The 17,448-nt window shown below is 36.0% G+C and overlaps 2 protein-coding genes across 2 annotated transcripts in view; both read right to left on the bottom strand. All coding sequences in view use genetic code 11, as the record gives it.

Annotated features, from left to right (window-relative positions):
* EGR_08214 (hypothetical protein) overlaps positions 1–391 on the bottom strand; it is a gene marked incomplete at both ends in the record, with an annotated part of 1,254 nt that extends 863 nt beyond the window's left edge. Inside the window, 2 exons of the mRNA XM_024497463.1 lie at positions 161–233; positions 265–391. Of these exons, the coding sequence (XP_024348104.1) occupies positions 161–233; positions 265–391 (200 nt within the window). The remainder of the gene's footprint in view (positions 1–160; positions 234–264) is intronic.
* A 1,779-nt stretch (positions 392–2,170) lies between these two features.
* On the bottom strand, positions 2,171–15,191 carry EGR_08213 (Otopetrin-3; the record flags this gene model as incomplete). Its single annotated transcript, XM_024497462.1, has 9 exons — positions 2,171–2,476; positions 4,018–4,417; positions 6,663–6,840; positions 9,573–9,774; positions 11,204–11,367; positions 11,806–12,001; positions 13,139–13,254; positions 13,698–13,929; positions 15,069–15,191. The coding sequence occupies 9 exons, from the start codon at positions 15,189–15,191 to the stop codon at positions 2,171–2,173; spliced, it is 1,917 nt and encodes a 638-aa protein (XP_024348103.1).
* Between the last annotated feature and the right edge of the window lie 2,257 nt (positions 15,192–17,448).

Raw genomic sequence — 17,448 nt, 5'->3', positions numbered from 1 at the left:
CTCTTTACGAAAGGTTAGAAGTAAAATTGTTTTTTAAGCGAGTGCAACCCTCCTCCAAAAAAAAATGCCTTACCTAATCACTGTACTCTTTCCGAGGACTTTAGAGGCCAGGGATGAACAGGTAAACACCGAATCCATTGCATGGCCTTACGCAGCTAACCTTATAGCCCATATATTTTCCAAGTAAGTCGGTTTATTAAAAGCTTCGACATTCAGCTCAACAAAGTAGACAACTCATTCTAATATCAAAAAAGAAGTGCTTACAGAATGTTTTTAGAAATTTATAAACTGCTAATAGCCACAAAGCACGACCTCTTTGCAGCATAAACTGCATATTTGAGTCGTATTGTAGAGTGGATATGTAATATAATTCGTCATATGGAGTCGGCATTCATCTGACCCCGATTAACAAGGAAGCGAGAAGTTAGTGTATGCACTGATATACATTTCTGTAAGTGGTGAGAGAACAAAGGTTTGCTAAATATGAAGGGCTTCCAAGCCAAACGTTCATATTTAATTTTATGTCGAAATGAAATTTTACAGTGTATCCATTAGCAAGCAAAGTGTTTGTCCTATTATGTAGACTAATTCCTGAAGCACGTATCTCACGTCATTTTCGCACCACTGTTAAATATGCACGGAATACCTCGCAGTAGTAAATGAGAGGATTAACTATATAGATCTCTGGTCGTAAAAGATTTTTCAAGTGCATATTGCGAAGAAATAGAACATTCAGTCAGTAAGCACGCAAATTGCTCAAACGCTCCAAGGACAGTAAATTTGTCAATGACGGCAGCAACCGTCCTGCAGAGAATGGACACAAAATCCACCACTGTGCGGTGGTGGTTTGTTACCGTCTAAAAGAAGCAATTTAAAAGGAAACAAAAGATATTACTTAAGCTATAAACCATATGTGACATGCAATGTTACTCACAAAATCACTCTTTTATAGATTTTGTTGTATCCAAAGTACAGGAATACGCACAAGTATTTTAATCATAAAAGTTGATCTTTAAAGATCTGAGTAAGACCATAAAAACTTCTATCAATTACAAGGTGTTCAAATAAACGAATCATTAGCTATTTGAGAATAAGGCTTTCCGTTTGCCTCATAAGAAAATTAGATTGATTTGGCATTACACATTCCAAAAATCTAGCACAGGCATCGAAAACTGGGTGCCCAAAATCACTCAGGTAAGATTTTCTGTACAGTCGTGTAGAATTTTGCTTTCTATATAACCATCGCAAGGGAATAGACGAGAAGGGCTTTGTGCGGTCTTGCTATCTAGTTTGAAACTCTTGACTTACAGATCCCCAAAAAAAGATCAGGAACAATTATGCATGTATTTGCTTTTAGTTTGAAAAAGGCCACACAGAACTCGTTTCTTACTATGCAAAACTGTTAAATTTTGCACTAATTTTTAAAACCAGTATTTTTTTACGTTTTTACTGACGTAAAACCTTTGGTGATCACATATTTCTATTGAAATTTATAAATTATGTGAACTTTAGCATTTTTACGACGATTTCATGAGTTTAGGTAAATTAGGAGCTTAGAGTTTTTCTACCATGAGTGGTCGAGCTAAAAGGCATCTTGGAAGCTGATTTTGTGCTTGAAGCTATTCTAAATAAAATTTTTTTTGATTTGCGTAAGGTGAACGTGCCTAGTAAGATTTATCAAAATCGAGGAACTAAACACGCAGTTTTCTAATCATGTACGTCCACGATAAAGTCTATTTCGCTGATGTAGGCAATTTGACTTCTCACGACTGAAGGACGTAATGTGTAGTAGTTATTCATCAAAGCGCCTAAGTTGACTAATTGTGTTCATCGCAGACAGAGCAGTGTGGCAGTGTAAACAGCATTAAGATGACAGGTTTTATTAAGGAAGTTGGGCAATTACTAAAGCTAAAGTTTAGGTTACCTGAACTAAAATTATATGATGCTAAGTGCCCATGTTAGGTTATGGAGAGAAATCCATAGCTAGCTTATCTTGATTACTAATTTTTACCTTATTCATCCTGTGCACATTAGCTTCTTTTAGAAATAAGCTTACAGCTACCATGACTATTCTAACGTTGAGTCATGAACGAAGAAGAATGAGTTTAAAAAAGCATCACTCGTTCAATTTTGCTTGGGTTTTAGAGATATTAAATGTGGATGGCGGGTCTCAGACAATAGTTGGCTTATGAATACGATAGGCGTTGCTCCAGACATCTGCAAGGCAGACAGTGGAATGAAAGCGAAAAAAGACAATGAGGGGCATGGAGAGGTGTGTGATTATTTTCCAGGCGATGTCCGAGTAGTGAGACCGATGAATGGAGTAGCCCTCGGCGTGTTTCAATCCAAAGGTGGTGACCATCCACATGGCCAAATTGAGAATGAGTAGAAACGTGATGACTGTGCGCCCAGGTTTCTCAATCACTTGTCTCGTGCTGCTTGCCTGGCTGCAAGAAGCTTCCAGGATTAAGAAAACCTTTATAAGTAAAGTAAAGAACCATGAATTAAATCACAGACTCTATACTGACAGCATTTTATTCCAATGTTTTTTTTACAATTTCCACTGCTGGAAAAAAAGTCTAGCGGCTAAACTGAATTTGGGTGCTTTTGTATAAGTCAAGGCAAATGAAGGTAACGCAAACAATTGAAATAATTACCAACCCGCTGCATTCGCAAACAAGTAAGTAAATTGCAAACGGAAGGCGAGAAGCGATATAATTTTGAACAATGAAATGAAAATTATTTTTAGAACTGCATTCATGAAGCCAACTTTAAAATTAAAATTAAATGCTCTTTTAGAAAAGGGGAGTCCGTTGTTTGTATTTTCATAAGTCTGATTTGTTTTTGAATTAATCCGAACGATTTATCAAATCCAATGCCAACTTCAGCAGAATACTTTAGTTACTTTATAGCACCGCTCTAAAGACTAAGGTAGAATTTCTTGACCAGAAGTCAGTCGCAGATGAAACCTGATGTTTAGCTCCCAGATATAACAATGACAGGTAAGCGAAAGTGAGCAATCCATAGCATACGTTTGGATATTAAACAAGAACGAAAGTATTGTTACACTCGCTGAATTAAGGCAGGGTATGAAATTTAACAAAGAAATGAAATTTTCCGTAGCACCACAAGGGATTATAGATTCAGAAAGGCCTTAGATCTAAAGATAAAATTCCTTGAAAACAAACGCAGCTTCGCGACTCATCCTAAAATCGCATTCGTTTAGACCAACTCCGAAGAGGGCACTATCTACTTGCCTACGAGAGAGCTAGGAGACCAGTAGCAAAAAGTTAGGACACCGAGGTATTTGCACGATTAAACACATTGAAAAGCCAACTGTGAAACCACTATTCATCTAAAAATGCTTGTAAATGATGATAAATAAGGGGATCAAATTAGACAAACTCCATTGAGATGCTAGTACTTTGCCTTTCTCTAATTGCCACAAATGACATACTTAAATGGAAATGTTAAGTAGGTGTTGTCTTTAACTTTTAAAAGCTAGGTCTTTTTTAAACTCCACCACCCACGTGCATGCCAAAAACTGCTGACCTCGTGAAGAAACTACTTTAAGTGAGGACTTACACTTCGGGATTATATTTTGTAAGCCTTACCGGTTCTTATGGGAACAGCTCTTCACGGTGGGTGATTGACTTTACTCAATGCCTGCATCGAAATGCCGCAAAATTCATATATATATATGACAGTTGCTTGATTAGGAATATGGAAAACAAACCATTCTATTAGTTGACCTTTGCCTCTCAGAAATCTACTGAAAAATACTGCAAATTTCTGGTTAGCAATTTTGCCCATAAAATACCTTGCATTAGATACTCTCACTAAACGGCCTAAATGTTCTCTTGACTGCCTTAGATTTACTAAATTAGGCAAAGACTTTACGGCGCAAAACTGCATGCTTTTAGTGCATGTTTATCTTCATAATATTCCATGAATAGTAATGTAAGTGGAATCACAGCAGTTGGATTTATACACATGGAAAGACCTTCTGAAACCTACCTGCATTAGTGCCTGGAGTATTTCTAGAACCGATTTCGACATAAACATGGTTCTAGCTATCTTATTGCTCTCTATCCCTTCCATAGCTGGAGCCAAAAGGAACATATTGTAGAAGAGTATTCCCAGAAGGCCAATCAGCAGAAGGTAGTCGTCGAAAGCACTGTCTTCAGACATCTGTCGTGCACCCAAAACTCGCACTTGAAAGAGAGCAATGCTAACAGCTAGAATACCGATGGAAAGGAGGACGATGTAAGTGCCCTGAAAGAGAGTTAGGGCTTCGACTTGACTGCTGCGTTGGAGGTGGGTGTAGAAGAGAGCCATCGCCACTAAAGTTGTCATCACGAGTAAGAGACCCGCAAATAGGCCTTTATGACCGTGCTGACATTCAGTGGGATTATTTCTGCGGAATGAGAGACACAGCAGTATGAATATTGCAGAGAAATTACAAGAGCTTACTTCGAGGGACTGAATAAGTACTCTTTGTAGATGCTTGTAGAATTTTGATCGTAATTAGGATGTATTAAATGAACCACAGTATCTGAGAGGTAACTTTACCCATTTGATCTGACCACTACTTTGAGGCTACAATTTGAGTAGCGCTTGCAAATTGTAAACAAATGTTCGGAGAAGCTGCCCATAAAATTTGAAACCCTTAAAGCAGTTCTTAATACATAGGCAACTAATATCCCATTCTCAGATGTTAAGTAGATAGCACTGTATCTGACTAAATGGACCGAAAATTGCTATTTATCAAAGAATAAAATGCACTCTGAAGGCTCATATGCTTTAAGCAGCACTCTTCTTGTAATTTTTATCTAAGATTTTAGGACTGTGTAAATAAAAACAAATTGGAGAGCATCACACTACAATTCAGTATTATCACCGTAGATTATTCAAAAAGGATAATATTAAAGACACTACCCATAACTCTGTGTACATTTGGCCCATATTGCAAATCCACTCAAGCCTAAGTAAGATTTTAAATTTTGCCAGATTTTAATGCACATGCCGTGACCCTGTCCAATGTAGATATTGGTCGTTAAGATGGCAGGTATCAGGCTTGGTGGGGCTGAGAATGGAACAATGCCAGTTAATGTCAGGGCTTGCTTTTTTGATAGTAGTGTATTCATCACTAGTAAGCATTTGACTAAGTAATGCAAATATTCCAAAAATTGTCAAACTTGCAATATCAGTGACATTTTCACAGCGGTTATGTCTATACAAATTTGGCTAGTAAAAGGTGTTTGGGGCCTAGCAGATATATGACGCATAAACTGTGATAGAACTGCACAAGGGGAAAATTTCACCATTCTAGTACAGCTTTTTCCTTTGTCTGGCACCAAACATCAAAAATGCTTTGAAAAAGAGAACCAGAATTCGTCTTACTGATAATCAAATACATCTTCTGCACCTTCAAATGCTTTTCTTGCATAATCAAAGTTCTATTTTGCTTTTACCACTTACCGTAGACCTGCAGACAAATGACCGATAATAAGGAAGGAATCATGGATTTTATAATGCTTAACGTGCAGTGATATTTTTGGTAATATTATTAAAACTTAGCTAAAGTTGCATACATTGTCGGAAAAAGGATAACCAGTTGGATTCTGTTCTGGCTTGAGTCAGCTGATCATTCCGTTTGGCAAAATATTTACCATTACTTGAAAAAATTATTGCAAAGTACATATCTAAATGGCCTGAGGAGGAAAAACATTCTGACACACATCCTAATTGTTTTGTCTGCGTGCATTGCTGACATAAAAATACGTATCTTAAAAAATTTCCCTGCAATTTTATTGTTTTTTGCTTGTTTTTAGATATTAAGTCTACTAAAATCACAGCTACGAGGAACTAGCATGGAACATGCGAACCAGTTTACTACAAACCGCTTGAAATGGTTAAAAATGATATAAAAATGATTGATTGTAATGGTGTTTTGTATTTTGTTTCATAGCGACCCCAAGATCAGTCACAAGCGCCAGCAGCGCGTCTTGGGCAAGCCGAATGCTACAAATTTTATATTTAAATCCACAATGTGCAAAATTTTGCTAAAGATCTTAAAACACAGTTTAATAATAACAATAGTGAAAATATTATAAATATTGGCATTTGTTTAATCCCAACAGACTGGTCTGTAGAGCAAAACAAGATGCAGTTTAAATTTAGGGGATAGCTGAAATGCAAATTTAGCACTACAGCAAGTCAAGTTCCAATGATTGTCCTTTAGAAGCATGGAATACGCTTTAGCCGCATAACAAGGGGTAGCCATTTCTATTTCATTATTGTACAACGTTACACTACTCTCTGGTTTAAGCCCAGTGTCTAGCATTTTTTACAAAAGGCCAAAGGTGCGCATACCAGTTGCACTTGAAACTGACGCAACCACCGGAATGGTGCAGTCCCACAATAACAAAATAGTGTTTGTTGCAGCATCTACAAATACCAGAATTTCTATTTTAGGAGTAGAAAATTCCAGAAAATAGATGCCGGTATTTAAAATTGATTGTAACAAATTTGGTACTCCAACTGCTAACAGCAATGCAAGAATGTAATCGTTTTCTGAAGTTTAGTCAATTTCAGCATGAGACGATGCTAAATCCACACTTATCAGTGTTGGATACCTTAATAAACATTCATACGCGGACCTGGCCCCCTCATCGGCAGTACTTGAAGATATAACACATTGAGGCTCGACTTCAGACCTGGTAATGTGTCCAACCCGGCGAAACATCTTGTAAAAGATGGCACAAGCAATCAAACTGTACTCCACTCCACAGGGAATCAGATAGTGGGCGAAAATTCCAACTTGTGACTTACATTGAGCTAAAAGACGAAAAGTATATCGATTAAAACCAGCTAATTTGAAAAATACACGCTGACCTATGATCCAAGTTATTATTTCTGGTATTATTTTAACGAATAATAGGATGTAGCAGATAAGTACACCAAGGCAAAGACCAATCAACAGCTGAAATTGTCTTTTCGATATAATGAGGTCATGTGCAATAACTAATGAATGCTTCGAATTTGCTATTTCTAAAAATAATGATTTAATACAAACAGCATTTTAGTGAACAAGAGTATGCACGCTTTTCCGATTTATTTAAAAAGTGGACGAATCCTTTAGCGATGGCATGTTGGTTTGGCTTTCATTTTAGCTTAAACATATTTTTTAGCCACTATGAATCATCCAACGCCTTTGTAAAACTTAATTCAGATGTCAATAAAACAATACCCTGGAAACAAATTTTAAGGCAGTATCACAACTTTCCCCGGATCATTAATATTTTAAAATTTATTTTACGCACAAAATAATGCCGCAAAGGTTAAGCAAACAAACAAAAGAAAACTCGGATTAATAACCAGGCAAGTCCCCCTAATCCCATTTCCTAGCAAAATGGGACTATTTTTTAAAACGTCTGTCACACTTTGCAAAGGTGCGCTTCAGTTTTCAGTTTGAGGGAAAACAGTGCACCAGAAATGGTGTTTCTAAAGAAGAGTTATCTGAAACATAAAATAAGCTGCATTTCTCTAGAAGGTAATTTTAGTCTAGTCCTGGTCACTAAGTAGATAGTAGATAAGTTGAGCTAAAAGGGGGGATTGTAATAACAACCAGAGCAATTAAACTTAAGTCACATGCGTCTAAGAAAACTGACTTAAATTTGATATCGATGAAACTTGATTTTGACAGCTTCTGTTTCACTTGCAGGTCAAAAGTGAAAAAGGAACAATTATGCATGTATTTTGCTTTTAGTTTGAAAAAGGCTACACAGAACTCGTTCCTTACTATGCAAAATAACGGTTAAGAAAACTGTTAAATTTCGCACTGATTTTTATAACCAGTACTTCTTACATTTTTACTAAAGTAAAACCTTTAGCGATCACATATTTCCATTGAAATTTATAAATTATGTAAACTTTAGCATTTTTACGACGATTTCATGAGTTTGGGTAAAGGCAACTCAATCGGTAATATTGCTACTTAGAAATTTGCCATCAAACTAACAAACCGGTTTTTTATACAAAACCTATCGCTACAGAAAGAATGAACTCAGCCCGAGGACTATAAAGATCTTTCATTTTTAAGTATTAGCCTAATAATTATGGGACTAAGCTTAGCAAATGTAAAATAAAAACAAAAGACCCGCAACTTTAGTAACGGACGCCATACGTACGTGCATAACCGATAAGTGATATTAACGAATGATGAAACAGATTTGAAACATGCAATATAACCAAGGAATTTAAAAAGCTTTTCATTGAAGAACAAACTAAAAGCATGAATAATTGCACTGTGGCAGTAATAAGAAAAAGTGACTTTAAATGTTTGATCACGTCGTGTGATACATAAAGTTACCATATTTGTAAGTTTATTTCTCTAGAATAAAGAGTAAATTACTGCAAAAAGTCCATTCCACCTAGCATATAAAATTAATTGTTCTTTCTAAAAACTGATTTGGAACCGGTGTGGTATCTATTTAAGGCCTCCAACTCCGATGCTGCCTCTTCAGTTATACTTGGAATTTCAATTTGATTACCGTGCTCAGAAGACAATTGGTATATACCGACAAAAGGTCATGAACACCTGAAGAGTAAAGGTAGCGACAGTTTAGCAGAGGATAACAAAGCAGAGCTCTTCAGTCCTAAAATGCGGATCTTCTCACAGGCATGTTCTGTGGCACAAAGTGTGGGATTTTACGCTATTTTAGAACGATAAAGATGGGACATTCTTCTCACAGTCCAATTACCCTTTGCTGTTCCTAAAAACCAATTATTTGCCTATACTCGAATTCTACCAAGATAAATAGGTAAATTTTAAAAATGATTGTCACTTGTAATCTAACGAAAACTTCGTTGGAAACAATTGCTTTCGAAGCAAGTCAAACACGCCACAAATTGAACATGATCTTCTGAGAAGGAAGTTGTGCATGTCATTGAGGTGTGGGGTGAAGAGCAAGTGATTCTTTTGGTATATTATCAAGTTAAACCGAGCTTTGTCTAAAAAGGGATCAGATTTGACTAGCAGCATTCTAAGTATTGGCGTAACAAAGAGCACCATACCAATGCAGGCACCTACATCCATGCTTCGAAAGCATATTACCATACATTTTTGACAGGCTGTTGGAACTAGCTAAAAGAAATCCACCCAAGCTTACCGGGTCTTTTAATACTCCTATATTTGCGATTAAAAAGCAGTTCAGCTGCTGATCAGTTAAAATTCCTTAACACCAGATATCTGTGTTATGTCTTATTCCTGAAAGTATATTGGAGTCCAGGTCTTAATGCAGACATTTTGAGCAATATAAGTATTTTAGATTAAACATTATCACGAGTTGATATTTTTTAATTAACTATAAATATCTTATCCTTCCTTAGTCACTTGCGATGTTTTCTGTCTTTGACCAATCATTTAACAATTTCTTTAGGCTCAAAGCGGCCACACCAATGAGATGAAGTACCATTTTTCGATCTTTTATCCTTTGATTCCTATCGGGCAGAAAGGCGGTTCCAATGCAGCTACACTTATTTGCTAGATAACGCTCACAAACACCTACCATAAAGGTTCGTGGTCAAATTCAGATTTTTGGAGACGATAAGGGCTGATAATGCGGAAACATTCAATGCAGAAGTGTTTCCTTCCTCTTTGTCTGAAATCATCACCTCCTGCACGATGGTGCCCATCCATTGACCCAGATTGACCACCGTCATGTGGGCGAGAATAAAGCGAACAAAGAACTTTTTCACATTGAATACCACCTGCAATTAAAGGCGTATTGTATTAATGTGCTTAACATATCCAGTTGAAAAATGTTGCGCTTATTTGCCACACTTGTGTTAGTAAAACACGGGAAAGACTTCGTATCTCAAGAGGTATTTGCAACAATCAGACATAAGGGGAGTGACACGGTGAGTGTAATACAGGAAATTTGGAGCAAAGCGAAGTTGTAACAGGCTCCTTTCAATAAAGTTTAAGACCTCTCTATCTAAATGCACCGTTTTCTTGGATTAACAGCATAAACCAGCAAACATTCTCAAATAACCATTTGCAGACGTTCATGCAAACTGCAGTGTCCAAAACGCGTGGCCTCAAATTAACCAACAGAAAGGATGATCAAATGCATTGAGCATTCTGGGTACATCTGCTAAAAGACGGAACGAAGGCAGACTCCATTAAGCATTCCATTTTCCCTTATGTTTAATGACTAAGCCTTTTGAATAACAGAGTAACATTTTGGATCATGAGGTATACATACGCAAACATTTTGATGCAGATAATGCACATTTTCGTATTTTACCTATTTCAGACATTGGCTATTAAAAAAGCAATTAGAATGGCTTAAACACTTTAGAATTGTTTTAACGCAAAATTGTAACTGAAGCAGAATGCGACAAGTTAATCCTACCTCGAGCGTGGCAACAAATTTATTATACGTGAAGAGTCAAGCCCAGTTTTGCAGCTGAAATCATCCTATGAACATTTAGTTGCCACAGCAAAATCTCGAATGGCTAAAGTGATATGGAGTTTTTACTGACTTGTATTATATTCAGCAAAATGAATCCACTTATTAAAACGGAGAAAGCGGTGTTATCAATGATTACTAAAAGTTCCCACTTTTATACAGTTATTCTAGAATTACCTTGATTTTCTCTATTGGAAAACCATAAAAATACAAATTGTTTTATTTAAATCTGAATCCTTACATGTCACGAGCACTGTATTTGCCGAATTTATACTCACAGTTTTGTTTATATTTAGTCCAACAATGTTATCCATCATTCCATAATATGACTATTACGCATGCTGAAACTACCAATTTTAAAAGTATTTCTGTAGTTTTAATCGTAAATAAGCCAAATAAGCACTAACAAAGCGCAGCGTAGCGCAGAGTGCTTTAATGCAAATGTATTCATATTCACGCTTCAGTTGATGCTGATTCTATTTACACAACACCTACTTGTCCCCTTCATTAGAGTGTGAGCCGGACATAAAATAATGTTGTAGCGAGAGACTATTTTCTATAAATTGGCAACTCCTTTTAGTAGTGAGCAGCTAAAAGCATGCAAGGAAGCTTATCAGATTTGCTAGTTTGTATACAGCAGCACTTTTCCGAGTACAATGCATTACAATTAATCAACAATTTATACGCAGATATTATCGCAACAAAATAATACAAAGTGAACCAACATGATGATGCTTGAAGAGGAAGTAGGTTTGCCAAAAGATGTAAATGGAGTGGATGACATTCACTGGGATCCAGAAAGCACTGTGACAAGATAATGCAGCATTCAAGCTATCGAACTGATCGGCAACTCGAAATCCATCCATGATCATAACACCAAATCCAAAAACTGCAAAACAAAATATTCAGCTCACTACCTGATTAACTGTTTCCTACTTACAAGCTTTACTATCTGTAGCAATGCTTAACTTATGAGAATCTTTTGCTACATTTTCTTATAGCATGTTCCAATTTCACGTGGGTCTACACTAAGCCACACACATTCTCACAACAACTCATGCAATATCGAGGATTCTTCGTAAAAATGTTCCATGGAATATTCATTACAAAATGTAGGTTTACAAATCAACTTTGATTTACCAAACTAATTCGGTGCTTGCAAATTTGCCACAACTGTTACAATCTTAAAACCTGTGTTTCAATCAGTCACTGCATAGTCTCGCATGGTATTGCACTCAAAAATCCTTGCTCCGTACTTACACATCAAAAAGTAAGGCATAGAGATTTCAACTGTCTTAAGAACTCTTGAGCCCTAAGGAAGACTTACCAACAGCACCCAGTCGGAGGTAGAGGTTATTTCCTTGCTCACATTCAATGGGAGGTGGATTACGTTTTCTATCCGTGGTGGTGCGGTCCCCGAACATCCTTCCAATGGTATGAATTCTGCGTTTCACTAGTAATCCCAATAATTCTAACTTATTTGCATCATGTAAGGGTTCGCTGCTTTCGGCCCTTTTTCCATCCTAGGCAATTGAGAGGCAAGCACAGGCCGTAAATAATTTAAGGGCATAAAAAAGGATGACTGCGATGGTTTGCTTGATGAGATTTCTGACGTATCACCTTAGCTTTCATTTATTAGAAAAAAAATAATGTTAAATTAATTCTAAGATTTCTCTTACAAAATCACAACCCAGATCAAGTTTAAATTGCCTCTTTTTGTTTTTAAATATACTTAACGGAAATAAGTAGTCCATTGACTAAAACCCGACTCATATCTTTGAGATCAATTTGCCATTTGAAATTTACCATAGTTCTTAATGAGTTACTCTGGTGTGCGCACTCAGTGTATAGCACAGATGAGCAAATACCCCATGAAGTTGCATTGAACCGCCATTATTTAGACCTTTATTGGTTAAAGTTTGCTTACAGCAAGGTAAAGCAAATTAAGTTAGAAAAGCAGGAATTCATCTACAATAATGACTGACTTTGGAAATTTCAATCAAAATTCCACTCGAAGCATAATGTCTTTCAACGTTGACCCAGGCCTTAGTAAAGTTTAGCAAACAGCAGAGCATTAACAGATAAAGTGCAAAATATAGTATAATACAACCAAAATATCGCAATACACTCTAAGCAACTGCAGCATGACTTAAATTAAGAGATAAGCGACGCAATTTTAATGCTGCTAAACTATCACACGTAATAGTTATGCACTCTTCTCAAGTCACAAATTTCAAACTTGAATATCTTTGACAAATAAACTGCCCCAACAAAACAAATGGGCAAATTGCACAACATTTGGCTGCGATGGCCATTAGATTCTTTTGAGTTAGTCAAGTGAGAAGTTTTTTTCAAAATTAAAAATTGAATTAAGCAAGGATTTTTGGAATGCCGTTATAGACACAATGGTAAGTTTAGCAAAAAATGAGCAAATTTAGTTAACAAGTTTAAAAGACTTTCATAGGTAAAGTTAAGTCAGTTTTCATTTAAAGGCTTACTGTCTGCCAGAAGTGAGCATCTGATAACCAAAACCAAATAACAGGAAAGATAATTTGTGTGTATATTTGAAGACACTTATGAAAAGCATCTGGCTATCCCTGCTGAGATTTATAAAGGATGCATCAAATAGTACAATATTTTTAGGATACCACAAAATATACCTCAGAAATTTCCTTTTTCTGAGATAGAAAGCCTCGCTTTACTCCATGTGTGTTTGAGGGATTTTCACACCTGCTTTCTTCATTATGTTGGCATTTAAAGCGATTATTCTGTTCATCTAAAATATATATTTACAACCAATTATCAAGGATATTTTCTCTCATTTCAAATACAAATTTTGCTAAGAGTTTTTAAGGAAGTCTTTGCGGAACTTTACAAATGTTTGATATTTTACAAACAAGAATTTTAGGACCCAAAATTTCTTGCCTTTTAAAAACACAAGTTTAACATAATTATAAGTGTTACAAAGCACTCGACTAAAAATAGGATATTATATAGTATACGGCAAATACAAGACTGTGTAACAAATACGGAAACATCATTTTTAACAACAATGATATGCACCCGTTCTAATAATTTGCTATATACGTTGGCTACCAGTTACGGTTATTTGAGAATATAAGCAATAAGCTTAAGAAAGGGAATCCGATTTACAGCAAACGCTCTGAAGCATTGCAAATAAAATAAAATTCAATCCAAATTTCCCGATTAAATGCTCACTTGAATCCGACACGTCTGCAGAATTGTCCACATCGATAAAATCGACTTGACTTTCCTCCCGTTTGTAATTGATATGATCATTTTGAGTTACATTACAATCACTTTTATTCAGGGGTTTGCGTTCTCTCAAGTGAATTTCATGGTCTTGGAACTGTCTTTTGTAATACAATATGAGAGCTTGTAGGTATGTCAGTGCCACTATTGAAACCATAAATTGAAGCAATTTGAATACCTACAAGAGATAAAAAATAAGTATAATTACGCATTATCCTCTCAGTCCGGGTTAAGGTGTTGCTTCATTGGCATCAATAACAGTAGTCTCTTAAAATGCCTCAGAATTTAGTCACAAATGTGAGCTTACTAGTCTAGTCACAGAGTGTGCTGTAGCAAATGGATTAGCCTCCTTGCGTATTAATCCCAAAAGCCAAGTCAGCATTTGCGAAGTAATGTTCAGAATAAAAATGCGAGAATGTGACAGCGAGTATTAGCGGCAGGTAATACTGTGATTAGAAATTGGCAAAAATCTATGCTGCATATAAACTGAGGTATTTAAAGAAAGTAATGCATTACATGCTTGAACACTGCTTTACTGTGGGAGCCTGGGAAGTGCTGTCAAGTAATCAGTTGCCCTTAGACTTCCTTTGTGGTTTTAAATAGTATTGAGACAAGGCTCTAACGATATTGCTAATCGCACAATTCGAACTTATTTGACTATACGCATACAGTTTTTATTTCGAAAACATCCACAAAAGCCGCATAAACGAAATTAGAGAAATGACGTTTTTCAAGTCTGTGGGTGTGCAGCAAACACTAATTGGCTAATGCAAAATATTGTCTCGAGCTGAGATTAGTTGACATATAGAGAAGTGCTGAGAGTTATAGGAAGCTAAAACCTTACTTAAAACCTTATGGAAAATGACTGCATAAAAGTTAAATGGATGGGGTGGATGCCCTTTAAGTGCTATAAGTCAAACAACCGTTAGGACTTTTATAACAGGCACCTTTTTAAAAATTTCCAAAACTTCTCAAAGGTTCATTTTTTAGATTGGCATTTGTCGGATATCTGTAGTCATGTCGAATCCTTAGCAGATAATCTAGAAATGAGTGGTTAGTTTCAGCAAAACATATGTACTTATACTCTATCAATCTTAAGCAATAAAGGAAGAAAAATCGGTGAGTAAATTTAAATTTAATCGTTTTTACCAAATAAAACAAGAAAAAAAAATGATCTCTTCAAATGTAACAATTGTTTCCAGCCTCAAGCGGGACCACTAGTGAGTCATGCCGGCGGGAAGACGCCTATTACACCACATCAAAAACGATACAATACAAGAGCTTTTTAATAAAATGCATAAAAGATTGTCCTAATACCTCAAGATAAAATTTGTGTTGAATGTGTTTTGGTGGTCCAAATGCATCAACAATAGGAAGGACGAAGGAGACGACACCTTCCACAATTGCAAAAAGGAGAAGGAAAGAGGACACAGCAGACATTCTGCATAAAAAATTGTCCAAATGGTTAAAGATATCTTTAATTTGACATATTTAACCCGAGAAATCCTAGATTTTGAACATTGAACTAATTATGAATCTCACCTTCTTTCTTTGATAGCACAGTTCGTGAATACAACCCTTGGATGCCTACAAGTCAATCCAAGACCATTAGGATTTGGGTGAGCAAATTCTTACAAACCTTCCTGAAATAAGCACTTAACCTTAGCCTAGTTTACCATAAATTACCTATGGAGGAAACAGTGGCCATTTAATGCCTTATCTTGCGACAAGCAACGCTATTACAGAAGATTGCACTTAGGGTTGTGCGTCTGTTTTGATGCTTTATGTCAAACCTGAATTATTCTAGACTAAATTATAAGGATGTATTTCCTCTGTAAATAGTACCCCTAATTGCTAAAAAAGTAAACCTGTGATGATAGGATGTTGCCTCTCACCTGCATTACAAAAATGTGTAATCAAGGGTTTACTACTCTATATATCAATTTACTGGACCACTACGATGTAAAAAGGAATATTGTGTTTCTATATTTAGCAAAGATCTGTTTCATATGTATTTTATGGATAATACCTAGTGTTGAACTCACTGATCTACAGGGAAGATGTTGCGAGTCATAACCAGCCTTTGAGGCGTTCTATTAATGAATCTGGACTTTAAGCCTATTCATTTTATATCACAAATACATGAAAACAGTGGCCATAAATGGATATGGTGCCAGTTTTATACTGAAAATAATGATTTTGCTACTGCAAACGTTATTACCATCATCATTAATGCAAAGGAGACAGCGATAAAAAAATGTGTACCTGGTGAGGAAACGGTGAATTTCTAGACATGGGTTTACACATTTTAGTGGCCTTCATTTACTATGCTAATCAGCGTATTTTTGACTTAGGTAAATAACAGGGTCTAAAACAATCCTTAGACAAGAAAATCTGAATTTAACTTACTCGCGTAAATATTGAGCAGGTGCAAATATTTCCTTATCAGTTTCGTGAAACTCATATGTTGATAAGTTTTTTTGTCGTCCATAGGGCATGTGTTTATGAGATTCAGGAGAACTTTGCCGACGCCCTGCAGGAAGCATCCTAAAATTTGCAATTTAGTTGAATAATACCTTTACTTTGATGAAAGGCTGCTCATCCTAACTGGTTCATGTGTGCAGCCAATCAACATTAATCCATTTATAACTCCATTATTTTTGTTTAAAAACGACTGATGTAAAGCGTGGTGTTGCAAAACCCTTTCATGGTTTGAAATATGACCGCAAAAATGAAACCATGGCAAGTAATTTTGATTAAACTTATAACTGTGAATTTAACCTTCTCAAAAGTCCAGGTTTGGGCACGTGACTCCTCAAACACAGGAGCTACTTTAATTTGTTTAAGATGTGGCAAATGTATCTCAATCTGCTCCAATAAAATCAAGAAAATTATTCCTTTTGAAGTAGCACTTAAAAGTTTAGTTAAGTGGAGTTATGCGATTGTTACTCTTTATAATCAAACCAAAGGAGGGAGCCACTGAAAGCGGCTTCTTATCGTTAGAATTGTTCCTATATTTTTAGTAGTTTTTAATGATCCAAACTCAAACCTTTTGTTTCTATCAAGTTAATTAAAAGTATGTATTATTTTGAAAGCATTACCTATATCAAAAACCGACAGCTTACTGGCTAATGTAAATAAATGAATTTTATGAAAAAAGTAGGATAACGTAGGATTCGCATTTTTTACCTGACTTCTCAGTGCTTGTATTGTAAGCCTTACGATTAGTGTTTATAAATCGCACAACCAGAACAATTCTTGAAATGTAAATTAAATTGGAGAAAAATTAAATCCTAGTAAAGATATAAATTAATTTCTTGAAAACTTACAGTGGTTTATCTGCAAGTATGTAGACTCTTGAGTTATCCACAAAATTGTAAGGCATCTTATCAGGTTGAGAGAAAATTCATCATTAAAAAAAGCCGTGGACTTGGATTAAACTTCTCACCGGTTGTTAGGAGCTCCAGGCTGCAGGAAATAGTTTGATCTCACAATTACTTATCCTTGTCACCTATTAAAAAGCAGTGCATGACATAAAATGCTTGATATCCGGGCAACAAACTGAAGTGCAACAGATGCAAAAGAACACTAGGGTTACACATTGGTAGTGTGTCCCGCATGTTTTCTTTGATCCTCCTGATTGAATGGGGCTCCACCGCAAATGCAAACTTAGCACCACATGATATTTGCTCAGAAA

This window comes from Echinococcus granulosus (genome assembly GCF_000524195.1).
Source record: "Echinococcus granulosus chromosome Unknown EG_S00099, whole genome shotgun sequence".
Classification (NCBI taxonomy): Eukaryota; Metazoa; Platyhelminthes; class Cestoda; order Cyclophyllidea; family Taeniidae; genus Echinococcus; species Echinococcus granulosus.
The sequence above is the reverse complement of the archived record's forward strand: the minus strand, read 5'-3'. Positions and strand labels throughout refer to the sequence as shown.